This window comes from Vulpes vulpes, chromosome 13, assembly GCF_048418805.1.
Source record: "Vulpes vulpes isolate BD-2025 chromosome 13, VulVul3, whole genome shotgun sequence".
In the NCBI taxonomy this organism is placed as follows: Eukaryota; Metazoa; Chordata; class Mammalia; order Carnivora; family Canidae; genus Vulpes; species Vulpes vulpes.
The window spans coordinates 119,604,664-119,625,754 of NC_132792.1; the positions used below are offsets into that span (position 1 = coordinate 119,604,664).

Consider the following 21,091-nt stretch of genomic DNA (forward strand, 5'->3'; position numbering starts at 1 on the left):
CCAAATGAGCCCCCGGGGACCCAGAGCAGCAAACACAAGAGGGACAGGCAGGGGCCAGCCCCAGGGAGGGAGGCAGACACGGTGACTGCACACTGCACCTGCCCAGGCGGCCCTCGGGGGCCTTCCTCCCGCCTCCCTGCAGACCCTGCAAACCAGGCTGGCCGCCCTCAGGGCTCTTCCCGGGGCCCAGGCCACAGGGACACCCCGGACCCGGCAGCGAGGCTGGGACGGGCCGCGCCCATGGGCGGGGCTGCAGGCAGGGCGCGGGGTCCGGGGCTCCCAGGAGCCACAGCCCCGGGCAGGGGCCGGGCCTGCGGGGGAGGCTGTGCGGGCAGCGCCCCCTGGTGGACGGAGCAGCAGTGGCAGCCGCCCGCAGCCAGGGGTCCCAGCCCCGCCTTCCTGCACCTCAGGGAGCAGGTGTTTCCTGGACACTTGGAGGGAGGACAGCACGGCCCGGCCCCGGGCCTGCCCGGGACAGCTCTGCTGCGGCCACCGTCAGGGCTGAGAGAGGCTGTTCAGGGGCCAGGTTCCATCCCGGGGCCCCAGGGCATATCTCACACCTGTCCCCTGGTTTTCTCACTTATCCAGCAGGGGGTGGGTTATGGGATAGAGTCTGAGGCCCTTCTGGCTCTGGCATCCTGGGATCTAGGTCAGGATGGACCTGATCTGGCTCTGTTACCTCTCTGACCTCAGTCTCCTACCTGCCTTTCCTGGGCTCACCAATGCTCTGGCTACATGACCTGTGACTCCTGGAACAGTCCAGGCACGGTCTCACCTGAGGGCCATGACAGGGGCTGTCACCTGTGCCAGGAAAGTGATTTCCCCAGATGTTCACCATTACTCCTCACCTTCTTCCAGTAATTTCTAGAAGTCAGTGTCCTGCCTTGGGTGGGGGCCTCCCCTTGCCCAGAGCCCTCAGCTACCAGAATATTTTTTTCCCAGGCTGCTCAGCATCTCAGAGTGGACACAGTTCTCAATAGTCTCACACAGAGATGTGCAGCTGTTTTATTTTCCTTGTGAACCCACAGCAAATTATATTACAGATTTTTTCAAAAGTTCCCTATAAAGAAGAGATGTAAAAAGTCACACAAAAGTGCATATATGAACGGCTCCTCAGTGACTATTCTGGGACTGTGCTCGAATTCAGCATTTTCTGTGTGCTCAGTAACCAGGTATGGGGAGCAGGGGATGGAAGGTGCCAGGGTCTGTGCTCATCCCCCTGCTGGGCTACCTCACCAGAGTCCGGCCCCGCAGGAAGGCAGCTCTGAGCTCCAATGGAGCCCACACCTCCTGAGAATGAGGCATGTCCAGGGTTTCCGGGGCCTTTCTGGAGAGGCCAGAGTCATGCTCGGCCTCAGGCCCTGGGCTCTCATGTGTGCAGCTGGGACCGCAGAATGGAGGCAGAGGATGCAGAGGGACAGAGGACAGAGGACAGAGGCGGCCCCGGTAGCTTCACTGTGATTCCAGCAGGCGGACCGGGTCAGATGCAGGCCTGGGCCGTGCCCCTGCACAGGACATCCTGTGCTGCTCGTCAGAGGAGGATGGTTCACGGCTTTGAGTCACTTCCTTGTTTCTTCTGCATCTCAGACCTGCTGGCCTGCTGTCCTACCTTATCTTCACCTCCCTGCTGCCCCACTCGGCGCTCTGACACCAGGTATGGGGTGTTCTCTCCCGTACCAAGCACTCTCTGTGATGCCAGCTGGGTGTCCCCCCATTCATGCCAGTTTTGATGCTATCTGCCTGGACACGGTGGCAGATCCTGCAGGGTAGGGGCTTGATCCCACCAGACTGCCTCCACATTCCACTGGCCACCCAGAGTCTAGGGCTTTTCCTGTGCAGAAGTCCGATCACCTGCAAATCAGAGGTTTCCAGGACCCCTTCCTTGGGTTCAGTTAATTTGCTAGAACAGCTCACAAGACCGAGAAACCAGTTACTATTCACCAGCCCATTAAAGGAAATGGTAAAGTATACGGAGGAGCATCCAGCTGGAAGAGATGAGTAGGGGGGAGTGTGTGGGAAGGGGCACTGAGCTTCTGTGCCCTGGGCGGGTGCCCCTCTCTCCTCCGCCTCCACCTGTCCGCCAGCCTGGCAGCTCTGGAACCCCGTACTTTTGGGATTTTATGGAGGCCTCCTTGGATAAGCGTGATGGCTCATTAACTCCATTTCCAGACCCCTCCCCTCTCTGGAGAAATAAGGAGGGGAGGGCTGAAAATTCTGAGCTTCTCATCAGGGCTCTGCCTTTCTGGTGACCAGCCCCCACCCAAGAGGCCACTCGGAGTCACCTCATTAGAACAAAAGACGCTCCTGTCACCCAGGAAATTCCAAGAGACTTAGGAGCTCTGTCTTGAGAGGCTGAGCAGAGACTGATACAAATATGTTCTTGCAATTACCAGCCACAGGCTGTCACGCTCAGGCCCAGGCTAGGGTTCCCCGTCCCGCCCAGATCTCCAAAGGCCAGCCTCTCTCCAATGCACAGCCTGAGTCCTGGCCGTCAGCCCTTACATCCTGTCCTCTGCCCGGGATCCTGCTGTAGCCACGTCTCTCTATCCCATGTCTGCTGATCCCGGACGCCCAGAACTCCCGAACCAGAATCTGCTTCTGAATCGGATTACCGAGTGAGTTGCGTGCACAGTCAAGGTGCATCAGTACTGCTTTATGCCCGATTTTTTTTCTTTTTAGTATGTGCACAATCAAATATGCATGTTATATGATAGCACAGATACACAGCGCGTCAAATCACAGGTGCACATGCCAGTACACATGTGCTAAGAGCCCTCAGTCTCCTGCGGGCCCCAATTCCTCTTTCCAGAGGCAACCGCATTTACTGGTTCCCGTCTCAGTTGTCTTATGGTTACTTCTTTGTATCTAGGTAATGTTTCTAAGGTGATTTTCTGGCATATTCGAGCTGAGACATAACCGAACGACTCCCTGCTAGGCTAAGGGGCTTTAACGCCTTGATGCTTCCCCCTTGGCCCACCACCCATGGTTGCAATGGATCTTCATGCTGCTGGCTTTTCTTGCGTGTGTGGTGATCCTTGATTTTCCGCTTATATTTTAAAAAGAACCCAGCCGCCCTGTGGGCAACCAGGCTCTTTCTTAGGGTGGGGTGGGAGCTGGCTACTATGCCATGAACTCCTTCGTGTCAGAATGAAGAGGCTTGCCCAAGGTTCCAGTGTGCACACAAGCTGCCCCGAGTTCTCTGTAGTGCTATTTTGTTTTTGTTTTTGTTTTTTTTAGAAGAGTGCTCCTTTGTTGATGTCTGAGAAGCCAATGCCCAGCTCCAGGATGCTCCATGCCTAGAGCTGAGTGGTGGGTTGGGAGCTGTTTCATGCACAGATCTCCTAGCATTGCCTCTGTATTAGCCCCAAGAGCCCCTCCTACTCCTCTATGGCCCCTCTGAGCTCGGGGTCCCTGTTGTTCCTGTGGGTAGACAGCTCCGACTTCTGCTGCACCCACGTGTGTATTCCTGGTGGGTATTCTTGGACTCGGTTGCATGATGGACTCCCCAGGATGGGCCATTAACTGTTCCCTGGGCATGACCCCAGAGATTTTGGTGTAACTGGTCTGGGCTCAGGCTCTGCCCACCTAGGCAGCCATCTCCTCTCTCTCTGAGATTCCAGGCACCTCTGGTCTGCTGGGCACTTGCCACTCTGTCTCTTTGATGTCATGATTTAGATGCTTAAACTTACTGTAGTTTTAAGGTTCTGGGGAAGGGGAGGAGATGCCTGCATTTACATGGTTTATGAACATCTTGAACAAAAAGTTTCAACCCTAATCTCATTGCACACGTGCGACTTACTTTCCAACCACGCTTCACACTCCGTCATTCAGCAAAAAGAAACAAGCCAGGGAACCAACTCTGCAACCGCTCCCTATGGCTTCGCCTGCGGACACACTGCTCCTTCCCAGGGCTCTAACACCGCCCTTGCTGCTCCCTGGTAATTTCTAAGCCGGGAGATCAACCGCCCTGGATTTGGATCGGCACTCAGCGGTGCCTGGCCTCAGTGTTGGGGCCCTCCTGACCTCCCCTTCGCTGGGACAGGCCTCTGTGGGTTTCCAGCCTCACATGGCCATACAGCCCTTTGGAGGTGAGAGCCGGTGGGCAGCAGGAGCAGGGGCTTCTCTCCTTTCTCCCCTCCCTCCTTCCTCCTGTTGGGGTGGAAGTCATTCTCCGAAACCCCCAGTGAGCTTCTCTTAGTATTTCTGGCCAGGAGGGGTGTCACATGCCCACCTTGGAGTCAAGCTGCCTGTCTCTCCTTGACCGTGACCACTGAGCCACTGCACCAGGAAGGCTCTGTTAGTGACAATGGTGGCTCTGGAGGAGGAGATGGTGGTGTCAAGGTCATGCCTTCTCTCTTTTTGGGGACCAAGTTTCTGTTCATCTCCACTTCAAACCCCAATTGCTCTTTTTCTTAAGTGCTTTTCTCTCAACCGACTTCAACGTCACCATATGCTTCCCTGTCTCGCGGATTCTGGTCTTCGCATTCTTAAAGTCTGCCAGAGAATCACTTTTCTCCCCAGTTATTTTTTTAGCACCCCCCCCTCCCCATCACATTCTGATGACCTAGTTCACCCTTCATCTCTGGACTCATTTAATCTTTTGCACACGGTTGTGTCTGTATTTGGGAAGACCCCTGTATATGTGTTGCTCTCCTGTTAGATTGTTTCCGTTTTTTTTTTTTTTTTGCTTTCCTGTCTTTGGGGAACTTTCTGTTCGCTTTGCTTAGCACACATGTGTGTTTGGGATTCCTTGTGATGTTGCCTTCTAGACACGGAGCTCTTAGTGTGGAGAACCAGATAGGATGGTCTGTGGTTTGTGTTTAGCTCACTGCTGCCTGGTAGGGTAGGAGGGGAGCCTGTGTTGGCCAGCAGCAGTTAGAGAACCTGGTGCTTCAGCTGTCCAGAAAGCCACAGAGAAGCAGTCTCCACTGAGCAGAGCATTCCCGCCCCTGAGGTCCCAGGAGGAGGGCTCCTTGGGCTTCTGATCCTTCTCCCTCCTCCCTATCATCCTGGGCCACTCACGTGGCATGATGGGCTTTCCCTTCCCCTACCCCTTGGTCTGTTGTCCTGCTGCCTTACTTGTCTGGCTCTGTTGTTCCTAGGAGGATATATCTCAAACTGGTTTGTTTTGTAGTGTCAGGGGCTCAAAAGTGCTGTTAGAACATTTGTATTTCATGCTTTCACTCAGATAATAATCTGCACATGAATATGTGCATATTCTGGATCCTGCAGGCAGCTACCTTACAACAAAGGTGTGCTCTCAGGGCCCGGTTTGCTTTAATGTGAAGGTCCCACTGGAGGACCGGATGAGGATGTAGAGTGTGGTCCTGAAGGGAACTGGCTGGTTCACTTAGACAGGTGAGTGGGGGCAGGGCAGGGAGGGGCAATGATTGTGATGCCAGTGCTCTCTGAGCACCTTGAGGGTGCTAACAAGTGACTCTTGCCCCAGGTCTATGCAGAAAGGCCTATGATGACTCCACTTTTATGCATGGGAAGACTGAGGCACGCCAAAGCCAAGTGCCTACTCAAGAGTAGACAGCCAGGAAGTGCATGAGGGCTTCACACAGGCAGCTCGGCCCCAAACCATGTCTTCCCCGTTAAGTTATAAGGTTTACATCAACTGCCCAAAGCTTACTTCATCTTTAACTTACTGGTTCAAACCAGTTTGCTAAAAGACAATTGACAGAAGAACCCATCTCTTAAATGAGCAAATCACTCGACAAGCTAGTCGCTGAATTTGCTAAACTTACAAAATATCTATTTCGATCAATTACTGATAAAGTCTATGACAATTTGAACTGATGGATTAACAGAGGCAGTGAGAACTTCGAGGGCCAGACTCCAGGGCTCTGGCCCTCAGTGTCCTCCTGTCATCCCCGGAATCCCCCAGTTCAAGGAACACCAATCCAGGCCGTCTTGAGCACCCCACAGGGAGCCAGATAAGGAAACATCCATCTTTGCCTAGGCTGTTGTTAGGGAGAAGTAATGCAAACCTGTCAATTAGAACTACAGAAATCTTTGAAAGCTGTTCAAACTGTTCTACCCACTACAAATTGCGTTAAGCTTCATACATAGCTAAAAGAAAGAAGTTTCTGGTCAAAAGATAGATTTGATCATTTTGGCGACTTGATCATTCACTGAATAGGCACCTGAAGAATTGACCCACTTCTGCCCCCCACACCTCTCAAAAAGGTGTGTCAAGTTCAAAAGTTCCTGCTCTGTGGCCATCAGGGGCAGCCCATCGGATGGGGTTTGCTCATCTGATGTGCCAGTGGACCGATGGGAATCTATCTTTGTGGCACCATCTTACAAACGTTCATTAGCAGGAATATAATAAACACCCACCATGGCAACAAATACCCAGTGAAGAACTTTTTTATTCTATGATTCCAGCAGTAAGTAGATAGGTATGTATGGAGTGGGATTTTAATAATGCTGTGGTGCTAATTTTTTTTTAAGATAAGTGAAACAATTTTACAGATCTACCGATTGTCACCTGGCAGAGTTATGGTTAAGGATGGTAAACAAAGACTTTAATCAAGTGTTATAGTTGATATATAGCAAATGTATATGAACTAGCATTGTTTGCATTAAGGCTTTAAAAATTAAATATAGAAAGAGCGGTGAAGCTACAGTGTTTTCCTATAATCCCAACACTAATGATTTCATTTTAGCGAAACAAAAACACACATTGCCTTATGTTTTTTTTTTCAAGATTTTATTTATTCATTCATGAGAGAGAGAGAGAGAGAGAGAGAGAGACAGAGGCAGAGGCAGAGGGAGAAGCAGGCTCCATGCGGGGAGCCTGACGTGGGACTCGATGCCGGGGCCTCCAGGATCCTACCCCGGGGTGAAGGCAGCGCTAAACCGCTGAGCCACCCAGGGCTGCCCCCCATTGCCTTATGTTAAAGTTGCGGTTTGAATACTAGTTTGAATAACTATTGCTTGTTGTTTTGTTGCTTTCTTTTTATCTATTTATATATATTTAATTTAGTATAAAAGCAATAAGCACAAGACATTTTTACATGGTTCCAGGTTTCTATATCTTTAAGAATTTACAATAAAAATAATTTAAATGAACACTGGGTGATGGGAATTCTTTTTTTTATTTTTAAAAAGATTTTATTTATTTATTTGAGAGAGAGAGAGAGAGAGAGAGTGAGCGAGCATGAGCAGGGGGAGGGGCAGAGGGAGAAGGAGAAGCAGACTCTCCACTGAGCAGGGAGCCTGATGCAGGGCTCCATCCCAGGACCCTGAAATTGTGACCTGAACAGAAAGCAGACACTCAGCCAGCCAACTGAGCCAGCCAGCTGCTCTGGGAATTCCTTTTTTCTTTTCTTTTCTTTTTTAAATAAGGAATCTTTTTTTTTTAGATTAGAAAGCAAATTTTTATTGAATTATTACAAGAAGTGGAGATAAAAGGAATCTTTAGTAAGCATAATTCAAATACCAAACAAAGTAAAGCATTAAAAAGTACAGGAGAATTTTTTTTATGAATGATGCAAAATCCCAAATAAAAATATTATCAAACAGTAGCACATTAAGAGAATAATACATCAACTGGGATTTATTCCAATACCACAAGAATAGTTCAATAGGAGGAAATCTACTAATAACAAGGATGCCCTCGGAGCACTTACAATAAATTAGGAACAAAACAAGGATGTGCTTCAGAATCACTCCTCTTAAACATGGTCTGGGAGGTATTTGCCAGCATAGTGAGACAACAGGAGAGGAATGAAGCATAAAAATTGGAAAGAAGGAAGGAAAAATTATAATTATTTGTCGATAATATGGTTCTTTGCCCAGAAATTCAAAGGGATCAACTGAAAAGCTGTTTCAAGCAGTAGAGAAACAGCGATGTGACAATATGTGTTTAATATGTGTTATTTTAACAACTAATTAGAAGATATAACAGGAACAGGATCCTATTTGCAACAAAACTGATGAAATATAATTTCAAGGAGACATGCCTTTGACTTTCTTGCAATTTACATATATTAAGTAATAAAAAAAGGGTCGAGAAATTGCTTGAACTTTGAAGAGAGACCTTGGGATAGTGCGTTTCTGGTGTTTACAGTAAGCCTGCAGGTGATGGAGCTCAGGAGCTGTTTCCTTCCTCTGGCAGAGCTGAAGCTGACCCTGGACTTGACCTTCCCAGGGCCATCCCTCCTCTGTTCATGGGGTGGGCTGGGCAGTGACATCTGGCGGTCCTCCATCCAAGGCCCGCCCAATTCCAGGAAAACATCTCTGTTCCCAGAAATGCCTCCGCAGGTCTTGCCTGACTATGGGTATTCCCTCACTGGAATAAGTGGGTCAAGGTCGGAAATCCAACTGCCCGCCCGAGGACCAGTCTCTCGTGCTGGACGCTCAGGCAGCATGGTCAACGTTCACGACCTGTGAAGTGAGAAGAACTTTGTGAGGAGCCCAGGGACATGTGGTGCTGCTCTATTGTCTTGGGGGGTACAGCAGGAAGACCTGGGGGCTTGTCTTCGCTCCACCTAAGGAGGGATTTGGGGGGCCTTAGGTGGAGTGTAGGGTGGGGCAGATCTTGCCAAGGCCCCTCATGCTCTGACATCTCCGTCGACCTAGGTGTCTTCCTGGGGCTCTCGGCTCAGCCGGACCTTCTCGTAGATAGTGTAGACTGTTGGGGTGCACTCAGAGCTGAGGGGATGGCCGCCACTCCTCTCCATGTCATTCTGTGACTCAAGCAGAGGTGCTTGTGGTCAGCTTCAAAGAATCAAGCACAGAGGTCACTCAAGCTATTCCTCTTCAGGTACTTCCTGTCTCAACTGCGGTAACCCCAAAACATGGCTCAGCTCAGACCTTCCTCTTGAACATGGCAGTCTCTGTCCTTTCCCCTGGGTGCTACCCCTCTCCTCCCCCTCCCCCCAGACCCCCACCTTGCTCCCTTGGTGTCTCCCTTCCCCTAGCTGACGTCACACCCCACCCCTTCCTGCCATATTTTCCCCTGAGCACGTATCACCACCTTACACTTCACATTTTGCTCATTTATTTTATTTGCTATTCTCCCCTCACCCTACCTAGAATGTATATTCTCAGAGGCCAATGATTTTTTGTTGTTTTGTTGACCTCTGTGTCCCAGATCAGAACAGTGCTGGGATAGAGTAGACACTCATTACGGACAAATCCGTAACCCACCTTGGCCACTCTCATTGCGAGAGTGCTTTGAAAGACCACAAAGTGGCAGATCAAGGTATTATTCCTATAATCTGCATTTTGTAAAAGAAGAAACTGAACCCCAGGCACTAGTTTTGTCAGGTCAAAGGCGAAGTCGGCATGAGAGCCTCACACCCACTTCTCCCAACTCCGCACCTCACGCCACCCCCATCTCTCTTCTGTGCTTGTCTCCCTGTGTCCTGGGAGGGAAATAATTGTCTTCATCAGGCTGGGAAGCTCCCCAGGGGCAGAGAGATGGAGGGGGCAGGGCTGAAGGTCTGGGTGAGAGGTCACCTGAAGCCCCATATTGTTCCCTCCCGTGCTCCTCCTGTGTGGGTATTGGAATTAGGGTCTACTTCCTGAGCTCCCCGTGGCATGGGTCAGATGGGAACATAACTCAAAGGGGCTGAGATGGAAAGTCACAGAGTGACAGGTGCTGAGACAGTTGGGGGACTGTGTACAGCGCACTCACCTGGGAGCAAGGAGAGCCGGTTCTACCTGGTGCCACCATGATTTCCCTCCTGCTCTCCTTAGCATTCCCTCTGGATCCCACTTTCCCCTACCATAAACTGCTGGGATCTGTCCAGGGGATTTCTAAGGTCCTGGTGGTCTGTGGGTCAATGATGCAGACCTGTCTCCCTCTGGCAAAGTCAAAGGATGGGAGAGGAGATGACCCAGCCACGGCTGTCCTGGGAGTCCAGACAGTGGCTCTATTGGCTTTCCCTCTGCTCGATTTTAGTCCAGTGGTTCCCAAAAGCTGGAGCCATCACTTGGGAATGTGTTAGAAACTCAAGGTCCCAGGTCTGCCCTAGAGCCGCTGAAACAAGCTCAAGGGGGTGGGGTGGGGGGCAGGAAGCAATCCCCCCAGGTATTTTTGACGTGAGCTCTGTCTGAGAACTGGTGCGTGGCCCCTGCTCCTCCAGCTACTACTGCCTCCAGGCCTTCCCCTCGATGAATCATGCTATCTGTGACCATTTCCAACCGAGGGCCAGTAGCACTGAGATGTCCTCTAAGGACCTCAAAGGGAAGCCTTAATACAGAATCTGAGGCAGGTCAGGGGTGGGTGCCGTGGGGAGGTGGGGGACGGGCTTCCCTGATGCTCTCTGGGACCTTGGGTCTGCCTGGTCCCCAGGCCCCGCCAGAGTCCCCCATTCCTACTTGCCTTGGGTCTTCCATGGATGACAGTTGGACCTGACAGCCAGTCCCTTACATTCCTACCTCCCCCCCAGGGCTTGAGTTTGAGTTTGTGGGTGGTGGTGAATCCCTCCAGGGCAGCCTGGGCTCTCTCCTGCTCCTTCCCCTGCCAAGTCATATGCCCTGGGGTCAGTCACTCACCTCACTGAGCCTGTCTCCTTCCCTCTCCTGCTCCACCATCCTTCCTCCCTGGGTGGTGGTGAGGACTTGATGAGATTGTGCATGTATGAGTGAGGAATCATCCTTGTCACTGGCTTCCAACTTTTACTCTCAGTTCCAGACACAATACCCATATTGTCCAAAGCAAGGATTGGACCAGAGCCCGATGAGAAGCAGAGTGCCCTGGATTGGCTGGCACTCACACCCGTGGAGCATAAGTTGGCTGACGTGCTTTGATTCCTTTGGACCCACCTTGTGGTGTCTCAGGAGGCTCATCTCCACGTCGGGACGGCAGTGGCTGTTGGCCCTACCAGTCTGCAGGCCAGCAGGTTCCTCTGTGGGAAGGGCCTGGGGAACACCGGCTGAGCCTGGCTCTGTGGGCAGCAGAGTGGGCCGGCCTGCACACAGCACATGCACAGCGAGAGCACATGGGATTGAGATGACCGCTCATCAGCCCCAGAGTAGGCAGCCATTGCTCCATGGGCTGAAAGGTCAGGTCCCAGGCCTCTGCCCCTCCCTGCCTCCACCATCTTTCTGGGCATGCACACAGTCCTTACCCTCGGTACTGCTGGGTCCCAGCTTTCCACCTGGATAGTTCACAAGAGAGGTCAATAAGCCCCATCTACCAGCCTGGCCCCCTCCCAGGGAGCGGGGAGGCCCTCCAACCACTGCCCTCCCCCACTGCCCTCCCCCTCAGGCTCTCCCTGTCACCTACCCCTCCTGGACTGCATCTTCTTCCTCATGCAGACGTACACTCCACCAGCCAGGCTCATCATTAGAAGCGTGGACAGGACGCCTATCCAAAGCCATTTGTGGTCAGGAGAACCTGCCATCAAAGGCTGGTGTCAAGGGGCACCTGGGTGGTTTAGTGGTTGAGCATCTGCCTTTGGCTCAGGTCATGATCCCAGGGGCCTGGGATCGAGTTCACATTGGGCTCCCCGCAGGGAGTCTGCTTCTCCCTCTGCCTATGTCTCCGCCTCTCTCTCTGTGTCTCTCATGAATAAATAAATAAAATCTTAAAAAAAAAATAAAAAGGCTGGTGTCAAATGTGCCCCTATCAGGCCTGTTGGGCATGGAGAAGGGGGGACCCTCTGGCTCTGAGGCTGTGTCCCACGTGCATTTGCTTGCTGCAGCCCTGGCAAGTTCCTGCACACTACCAGGTCACCCCACTGGTCCTTCTGCTAGGCTTTCTGTGCCGCTTCTTCCCAGAGACCTCAGAGGTTCCCAGCAGCCATATGTGCCCCTCATCCCCACAGCCTGCCCCTGTTCTCCCCTGGCAGACTCCCGGGAGAGAACCAGTCTAGGAAGGGGAGAGGATGCAAGGCTCTGGGGCTGGGGCTGCCAGCGCACGTTCTGCTCATGGTTTGGGATGTCTTTCCCACACTGCCACAAGAAAACTTCTCATACTGGAGAGCCCAGCTCAGGTGTTCCCTTCTCTGCGATGCTTTCCCAAGTCCTGCAGCAAGTACTCAGTTTTCTGCCTTTTGTATTTGAACCATATAGTTTGTATTTGCCTCAAATTCAGCAGCTGTCACGCAGCTTCATGTTTATACACGTACTCCTCCTTGTCCATGAACCTGATGTTTATTGACATGCTGTGTGTCACATACTGTACTGATAACTTAAACAACCCTAAGAAGTAGATATAATTAACACCCATCTCAAACAAAGGCTCCAGAAATTCAGTAACTTGTCCAAGTTACACAGCTAGGATGTGGTGATGCCTCCACTGCCCTGCAAGTTCCTTTAGTGCGGGCTCATGCGGACTGAGGCTTCCCTCCACCTAGTACATAGTGCCTCTTGGCCTGGTGTGAGGATCCATGCTAGGGGGCTGAGTAAGGACAGGGCAAGGAGGAGCTTGCACAGAGGTGGGGTGTCAGAGCTCAGGAGGACCCTGGTGGGACAGGGCAGCCACACTGATTATTAACCTCCTTCTTTGAGTACACTGTTCCTGTTCTGCAGTTCTTGGCATTTTAAGAAATCAGTCAGGGCTCCTCCCTTATCTATCATGTACTACTGTGTATACTCCCTTCCTATAAGGCCAAGGGGACCCCTGAAGCAGACCTGGAAGTGTGGTAGCTGGCTGCGGTGACCGCAGGTGCTCACACTGCTCCGAGGAGCGTTGAACTGTGGTTTATGCACTCAGAGGTGGTAACCACCCTCAGAAAGGTCATGTCTAAAATGAGTAAAAAATGCATTTATTAGCCTGAAAGGACCTTAGCATCCAGACCATCTGGATTTGGGGACTTGAGATCCCAGGGCTGGGGGCAGGTGCCCTCCAAGTCCTCCCATCCCCTGCCTGCATCCTCTGTCAGAGTCAGCCTCCCAGCCTCCCTGAAGCTGAAAAGGGAGTGCCCATGGGCCAGCCCCACAGGCAGGTCCTGGGGACACAGCATCTCCAGGCACTGGTCCAGGTTCCACCAAGACCCTGTGGCCATGCACCTGTCTCTGGGGTTCTCCACAGAGAGCCCCTCCCACGGCTGTTCTGTCCCACTGATTCCCTGAGCCCCCCTGGTCACGCCCCGCCCCTGCCAGCCCTTCCCAGCAGGTCCCACTCACCCCTGACCAGACAGATGCTCTGCAGGGGCAAGGTGGCATTCTTCTCCTCCACAGGGTTGCTGACCAAACAGGTGAGGTAGCCATTCACCTGGCTCAGGGGCAGGCGCAGGTTTACATTCCTGGAGCTGGGGGCTGGCCTCAGAGCCCCGCTCTGCTCCAGCTCCCTGGGGAGGCCCTCAGTCAGCCAGGTCACTGTCCAGTTCTCTGTAGATCCTGGGGTCTCACACTCCAGGCTGACCTGGCACCAGCCTGCTGGGTTGATTGGTGAATGAATCACAATCTGGGGGTGGGGGATGGGCTCTGGGGCAGAAGGAGACAAAAGAGAAAGCGATGTTCAGCACTGGAGGACATGGCAGGGGACCCGCAGGTCCACCAAGTGACTCAGCGGTGGGACGTTCCTGACTATGGCCCTGGGGAAGGGACCCACTGCCCAGGGGCTCTGACTCCCAGCCCAGGGCAGAGGGCTGAGGCCCTTCCATGCTCAGTTGTGTCAACAGAATTCAGTGATCATGATGAGTGTGATAATTCTTTTTAAAAAAAGGTTTATTGTATTTATGTATTGGAGGGAGAAGGGGAGAGAGAGCTAGGCGAGCAGGGAGAAGGCCGAAGGAGAGGATCTCAAGCAGACTATGTGCTGAGAGCAGAGACTGACATGGGGCTCGATCTCATCACCTGAGATCATGACCTGAGCAGAAATCAAGAGTCGGAGGCTTAACCCACTGAGCCACCCAGGTGCCCCCCAAATTCTATAATAATATATATACATGGTGATTATACAGGTGATAATAATTGTATCTATTCTCATATATGCAACAAACACCACATGAGAGGAGTTGGGGATACAGGGGAAAAACATGCTGAAGTTCGTGTTTTATTTAGAGAAAGAAGAAATACTGATTATCTTTAAATGTTGCAGTAAAAATTTAAGATTCGTGTCCACTAGGATTAAAGTACAAGGTGCTATAACTTCCAGCACACCAGAGACGATTAGATTGACGAGAACGCTATCCTTCCGAGTAAGGGCAAGCCAAGGATGCTGACCAATGGTGAACAGAGGCCATGAAAGGTCAGGAGCAGGTCCACCGTGTAGGCCTGAACTGTGTCTGAGGGCAGGACGCCCCCCGATTACACACAGACCCCGCCTCGATCCTGCAGCCATGTGCTCGGCGCATCACCTAATGACACAGAGAGATTGAAGAGACAGAGACGGAAATCTGTCCACAAGGACAGGTCAACAACATGCTGGCAGGTGTGACAGTGGTCACTGTGGACAGAATACAGATTCAGGTAGCTGACACGAAGCAGGCCACACGGAGAGTTTCTTCCTGTGGACCTAACAACAGCGCCTGGAGATGGAGAGATGTTAGAAAGTGAACCAGAAAATCCAACCAGACGCTGCTGGAAATCCTGGGGTAAAGGACCAAACGCAAAAACAAACAAACAAACAAACAAACAAACAAACAACAACAAAAAACTACTTTAATCCTTTAAAGTAGTTTCTAAAAATAGCTGAATTAACAGGTAATAATTTAAATATAAAATCAAATGGGGACTCCTGGATGGTTCAGTGGTTGGGCGTCTGCCTTCAGCTCAGGGTGTGATCCTGGGTCCAGGATCGTGTCCCACGTTGTGCTCCTTGCAGGGAGCCTGCTTCTCCCTCTGCCTATGTCTCTGCCTCTCTCTCTGTGTCTCTCATGAAAAAAATAAAATCTAAAAACAAGCAAACAAACAAACAGAATGTCTGTTACCAAGTGCTGGGGGCACACACAGACATATAGAAGCTTTTGCTTTTAGGTATGAATTTTCTCAGCAGTTGGATTATATGAATGTTACATGCTCTTTTCAACAGATGAGGGAATGTGAATCAGGCTTGAGGAATCAAAATTCCGAGAAACTTGAGGAGCATTTCTGTAGGTCTCCTTTACACATTGCTGACATCTCCCCAGGGAAGGGACACCTGCTGAGTGCCTGCTGGGAGCTGTGGAAAGCCTCAGGCAGGTGCCACAGAGGGCAGGGCAGGCCACGGGGCTGCCAGGTGGAGAGGCCACCACATCCAAGTAATTCCAGTGAGAGGGGGAGAAAGATGGTCCAGGAAAGGACCGGAGACAAGAACATCTATCCACATGCAGGGAGGGGTGAGGGATGGGCAGCCCCCCAAGACCCCCCAGTATCCATGAAGGAGGAAAGAGAGGGCCAGCCAGGTGTGGTGAAGGGAAGCACAGGTGGAGGGGGGCACAAGGAGGGCAGTGATGGGTCTCCCCTCCTGGGGGTGAGGTACTCACTGGTCCTGGGGCTCCAGGGGCCAGGCCTGGGTCCCCTTGTGTCCTCCACTTGCTCTAGGACAGGCTTTGTCCCACAGTCCTCCTGGGGAAGTGGGCGCAGGGCAAGTGGTGGAGAGTGTTTTACCAATGTCGAGTTTTTTTTTTTAAGGTTTTATTTATTTATTCATGAGAGAGAGAGAGAGAGGCAGAGACACAGACAGAGGGAGAAGCAGGCTCCATGCAGGGAGCCCGACGTGGGACTTGGTCCCAGGTCTCCAGGATCACACCCTGGACTGAAGGCGGCGCTAAACCACTGAGCCACCCAGGCTGCCCCCAGTATCGAGTTCTAACACTCAATCTCCCTCCTAGGGTTGTTCCTCACTGTTCTGATGTCCAGGTTTCCTTTTTTCTTTCTGCCCAACTTTTGGGTCACTTCAGAGTTTTTAATTAGTTTTTGACCAACCTGTTAAGAAGATTCTGATACAATTTTGTATTGCGAATAAACTATTTTGCAGTACTTTGCAATGGAAGATAGTGTTTTTTTTTTTTTTTTTTTAATCCTTTTGGATGGCTTCTTTTCCCTACTCCATTTCATGTGCTGCCTATACTTTTCAAGACATTTTAGCTACTGTTTCCTAAGAGGAAATCTTTAAAATTTAGCCTTTATGGTTAAGGCATCAAAAGAGATGCAAATATTCCTAAGGAAGTTTTGATTTTATTAAACCTGTTTAGGCCAATATACTTTAAATCAAGTGATTATTGGAATTCCTGACTGGGCTTCACCTTACCATATACACAGAGTCTAAAGACCTCCTTCTGGGATTTTCCTGTGCGGAATTTGACATTTGCTGTATACCATCCACTCATTTCCGTACTGAGATTCCTGATGCTCAAAACTGCCATCTCTGTCAGGGAGAGACTGCTCCTGAATTTTCCTTCAAGCTCATACCAGTCAGGACCAGAGTCATCAGGCTTCCAGGACACCAGGAACTGTTGTTTCTCGGACTCAGATTGCCAACTCCACTCAACCTCTCGGACATTAGGGGACAAGGAGGAAGTCAGGTGCAGCTGGACAGAGTCCCCAACGGTCCTTTCCAGGGTGTGGGAGGAGCTGGGGTCGGCCGCAGTCTGGAAGCTTGGTGAGGGAATAGCTAGGATGGGGAAGAAAGAAGCGGACAGGAGTGACGCTGCTGTAGCACCTGCTGTCCCATCACATCACTGGCATGCTTAAGGAGGAGGAGCCTCTCCTGTTTCAGAGCCCAGGAAGCAAAGCTACAGAGGTGCTTGCTCAGCATGGGCCTTGCCTATGGCACACAGCGTTGGGTCAGGCACATGTGTGTCACCCTCCCAGCTCGGACACACTCTTTCCTGCACCTGACACCCAACGTGCTCTTTGCTCTAATCTGGGGAAACACTGGGCAATATGGAAGCTGATAAATTATGAACCAACTTTCCCTTTGGTTGTCTATGACACAAGAAAACCATTTCAGCATGTCTGCTACTGCCCTGTGTTCCTCAGCACATGGCAGCAGGGCCTCAGGCCCACTAGTCCTGTGACACTGTTCCTCCTTAGGTCACTCATGACCCTCTACCATTAGGCAACCCAGTGGTTACTGTCAGTGCTGGTCTCACGTACCAGTCAGGTGACATGTGACCATCGTCTTTTTCCTGCATGCTCCTTGTCTGGTACAGATCTGTACTCTGTTGGACACTTAGCCCGCCTTGGGTAATCTATGCTGGGCCAGCTTGGCATGGCTGAGGGTGCTGGGGATACAGTGGTGACCGAGGACACAGTGGGGACCAGTGCCTGCTCTCATGGAGCTCCCATCCTAGTCAGGGCGCCAGGGCAGGGAAGCACCAACACCACATGATTTCAGATCATTTTAAGTTCCATAAAAAACACAGAAAGGGGCTGGCACAGATTCCTTACCTGTTGCTCGGCCTCTGAACTTACTTCTCACATTTGGGGAATTGTCTCCTCATGAGCCAGAGCCAACATCCCCCCAGAGAAGCTGGAAATGCCGGGTACCCACTGCCCGGCATCCTTTGCAGCTGAGATGACACAGGACCTGGGCTCTGGGGTCAGATGCCCCCACTCCAGACTTTCTACCTGGAGCTAGTGCCATGGGAGCCAGGAACACAGGGTCAGTGCCGCTGACAATGACTGTCACCTGAGGCAGTGGTGGCAGCAGTCCTGCAGCCAGGCAGGTGTCCAGACTCAGTGATGCTGGGATGAGAGCTGTGATGTCTCTGTCAGGAGTCACAGACCTCCTGTGACTCGACCAGCTCTGGTGGTGTCACTTCCGGTGTGGATGATGGAGGGGCAGGTGGTGGTCACCTGGAGCCATCTAGGGCCACCTGCACTCACTAATATTACATTCAATCAGTTCCTCTCTGTGCTGGTAACCAGGAACCAAAGTGACACTTGGGATAATGCGACACCATGCAGGTGGTTTGGTTAGAGGTGTGGGGTGTGGGTGTCATAAAGAAAGGCCTTTAAGAGTGGTGACAATTAAGGTGAGTCCCGGATGCTGACAGGAGAGAATTAATTACTCCAGGCATAGGAAGAGCGTGTGCTAAGGTCCCAATGCAGCAATGATCATGGTCGTCATGGGGACAGATGAAGAGCCAAGGCTGGAGCAGAATGAGCAGAGCCTATGTTTTAAATAGGCTCGCTACACAACGTGGGGCTGTAACTCACAAACCTGAGATCAAGAGTCAGATGCTCTACCCACTACAGCACCCAGAAGCCCTAAAAATTATTCTTTGAGAGAAAGAACAAGGGTAAATTTGTTCAATCAACTTCAATTCTTAATAAAAATGAGTTCATCATGAAAGCAGCACTGCGCAAATCTGCTTGACAACAAGATTTGTTCCCAGGAAAGAGTCTTGTATCTGTCAGTGTTGAAGGACAGCAAGGACATCCCTGGGACACCCACCTGGCCCCAGCTGCGCCTCTGTCCTCTCCCAGCTCAGGGGACTCCCAGCAGCCTGGCTGTGGTGGCAGGAGAGGTGCCGTCCCCATGGCTGAGGCAGGGACACTGGGCCCTCCTGGTCCGGGCACGGCCAGCCCCCGGGGTGGAGGGCAGCCCAGAGCACACATGTGGGGCTGCTGGAGGACAGGGGGCTCCCGGGGCCCTCCTCTCGCTGGCCCGCTCCTGGCTCTCTGACACTGGGGACAGATGCTGTGCTGGCACAACATGGGCAGTGCTCTGGGGACACGGGGGTAGAGCCTGGATGTACCTGCATCTCCCAGAGAGCCCCAGCAGGGCTCCCTGATGGCTCACCACAGGCTCCCTGACCCGGATCAGGAAACCCCAGCATCTGTGGGCAGAGGAGGAAGTGGACTCAGATGGGCAAGGAAACTGGGGTGAAGGCAGCTGTTCCCGGCAGAGAAACACAAATGTCATCACGTTCCCAGAGGCTGGGGTGGAGCAGAGGGACAGTGACAGAGCACAGTTCACTCTTGCCAACAGCAGACACCAGTGGGGCAGGGGGACCAGACCTCGGCTCCTCCAGCCCTGCTGCACCTGAGCTCTGGAGGTGCTTCCCACCTGCTTCCTTCCCAGCCTTCTGAGCACGTCCTTGTTCCCTGTCACCAGCCCACCTCCCCACCAGCGCGGCATCGTCCCCACTTTCATGCTGACCCACGTCTGTGGGAACCTGCCCTCTGGACGCTTCCACGGTCTCACTGCTGCAAGTGGAACAAAAGGAATGTCTGCGCAGGAACTTCTGCATGATGGGGTCGTCCCTGGGCTTCCAGCCCAGACAGGGAATGACCAGGGACACGGAGTCAACGTGGGAAATGGTCCCCAGTCTCTGGCACATCACAGGGACCGCCAGTAGCTTTTCGGCATGACACAGGTGCTGGGGAGACATGAGAGTGCCTGTCCTACCCCTGTCACTGCACTCGGGATCTCAACATGAGAGACACAAGCATGTTCATCTCACAGGCAAGAAGGGTGACCAGGAATTTCAATTTGCATCTGTGTGTTTTCCTGTGAGGACGACTGTCGTGCTCCTGCCCCTGATCTGTCTCTTTTCTCTGCCCCCTGTGCTTGTGCCCTCTGCTCCTGTAGTGGCAATGGAGGTGCCTCTTCTCTCACTGATGTGCAAGGGGACCTGAGCTTTTTTAAAAGTTCCCACAGTGTCACCTCTGTGTGAAGGGCAGAGGGGTAGGGGGCACGGAGAGCCTGGGAACTTTGCTATCACAACAAAAATCTTCTGGCCAATATGGGGCAGAACCAGACCGAGGGACCCAGTGGGTCTGACCGCAGACTCAGCCCCCTGTGGGCCAGTGAGGTGCCGTGGGGAAAGGGTGGGTCCAGGCCACATAGTTGGAGCCTGGTTCACATGAGGCTGCCTGCAGGGCACCCCCTACCCCCACAAAAGCCGGAAATAGCTTGTAACCCAGGAAAAGGTCACAGGCAGTTAAGAAGGGAACTTCCCTTTCCCTGCCCCACCCCACATTTGCAGAAGATGACAGCTCAGCTGTCCCTGATGCCAGGGCAACAGGAGGCTGTCCTGGTCCGTCACTCACACGTGTGCCCTCAGCCTGGGAGCCGGGACACAAGCAGGCTGCGGACGTGTGGGGGGTGCACACAGGGCCTGAGTGTGTAGACACAGCCCCGAGGACAGAACAGGATTCTGGACAGTGAGACTGATGATCTAAGCTGCCCCCCGCCCCTCCAGAGGAGGCCGAATAACTGCTGTCCTAACAGAGGGTTGACAGTGGATTCTCCAGCCTGCGGAATCTGAGGGCATCTCCAAAAGGTTCTAGTCCCCCTCTTCTCCCTCAACACTTCCAGGTCCTGGAGAAATCAGGATGTTGGCAGCAGCAAGCCTCCCCTGCTCACCCTCCTCCCCCACCCCTGCCTCTTGGCCCCGCAGCCCCACACCCTCCCCAGAGCTGCCTCTCTGAACTGTCACTTACCCAGGAGCAGGGGGATCCTGAGCATTAGAGCCTGGGAGGGGAAACATCGGCCCCACAGGGACTCCATACTGTAGAAAGCAGAGAACACCCTCTTCTCCCTTTCTGCCCCGCCCCTCCTAGCCCTCCTTCCGCCCCTGCCCATAAGAGCTTGGTCCCTCCCTCTCTCCGCCCCAAAGCTCAGGCTTTATATCCTTGTTATTCTCAGCCAGCTCTGGTCTTGTCAGCAACAGGCACACAATTTGAAAACTAAGGGGGTTTCTGATGAGATTAATCCATGTAAATTAGATAAAATTTAGAAAGCATAGAAAAGTATACAGAAGAATGAGATCATACCTAATAATGGATATCCAGGAAAGGTATCCCCCCGCACTGCAGTCACACCCTGCCTAAGACAGGGATTGACAAGCACACACCGAGGCACAGAGGGATGAGGGAGGACCCAGGCTGCCCCCACTTGTAGCCTCACCTGGTCCCTGCTGTCTCCAGACCCCTGCTGGCTCAGCTCTGCAGAGTGGATGACACCCATTGGGTCCCTGTGTTCCTCCTGCGACCCTGCACCTGGGTCATACACAGAGGGAGCTGAAGTCTGAGCCCTGGAAACCTGTACCCTCCCCTCCATGACCCCAAGGGCATGGCCGCCCCCACCAGCCTCCTGCAGGGACATCCCCTGAGCAGTAGATGCAGGAGGAAGGGAGCCCAGGGTCCACGGGAGGGAGGTGTGTGGGCCCGGGGAGGAGAAGTGCAACTTGCCTCTCCCAGGCTCCAGGCTCTTCTTCACTCGTGTCCTCCAGAGGAACAGTCCAGC

General features: G+C 52.5%; 1 protein-coding gene across 20 annotated transcripts; it reads right to left on the reverse strand.

Annotated features, from left to right (window-relative positions):
• Positions 1-7,361: 7,361 nt before the first annotated feature.
• LOC112912590 (CD48 antigen-like) lies at positions 7,362-20,448 on the reverse strand. 20 transcript variants are annotated; one of them, XM_072732587.1, is made up of 8 exons: positions 20,287-20,448; positions 18,293-18,677; positions 16,142-16,504; positions 13,093-13,392; positions 11,249-11,359; positions 11,091-11,120; positions 10,786-10,931; positions 7,362-8,730 (listed from the first exon to the last, which is right to left on the reverse strand). In XM_072732587.1, the coding sequence occupies exons 2-8, from the start codon at positions 18,675-18,677 to the stop codon at positions 8,707-8,709; spliced, it is 1,359 nt and encodes a 452-aa protein (XP_072588688.1). In that variant the 5' UTR covers positions 20,287-20,448; the 3' UTR covers positions 7,362-8,706. The 20 variants fall into 20 exon arrangements, with proteins under 20 accessions (XP_072588688.1, XP_025845043.2, XP_072588700.1 ...); XM_025989258.2 differs by having other exon boundaries at positions 7,362-8,699; positions 20,287-20,428; XM_072732599.1 differs by having other exon boundaries at positions 17,284-18,677; positions 20,287-20,412.
• Positions 20,449-21,091: the final 643 nt, after the last annotated feature.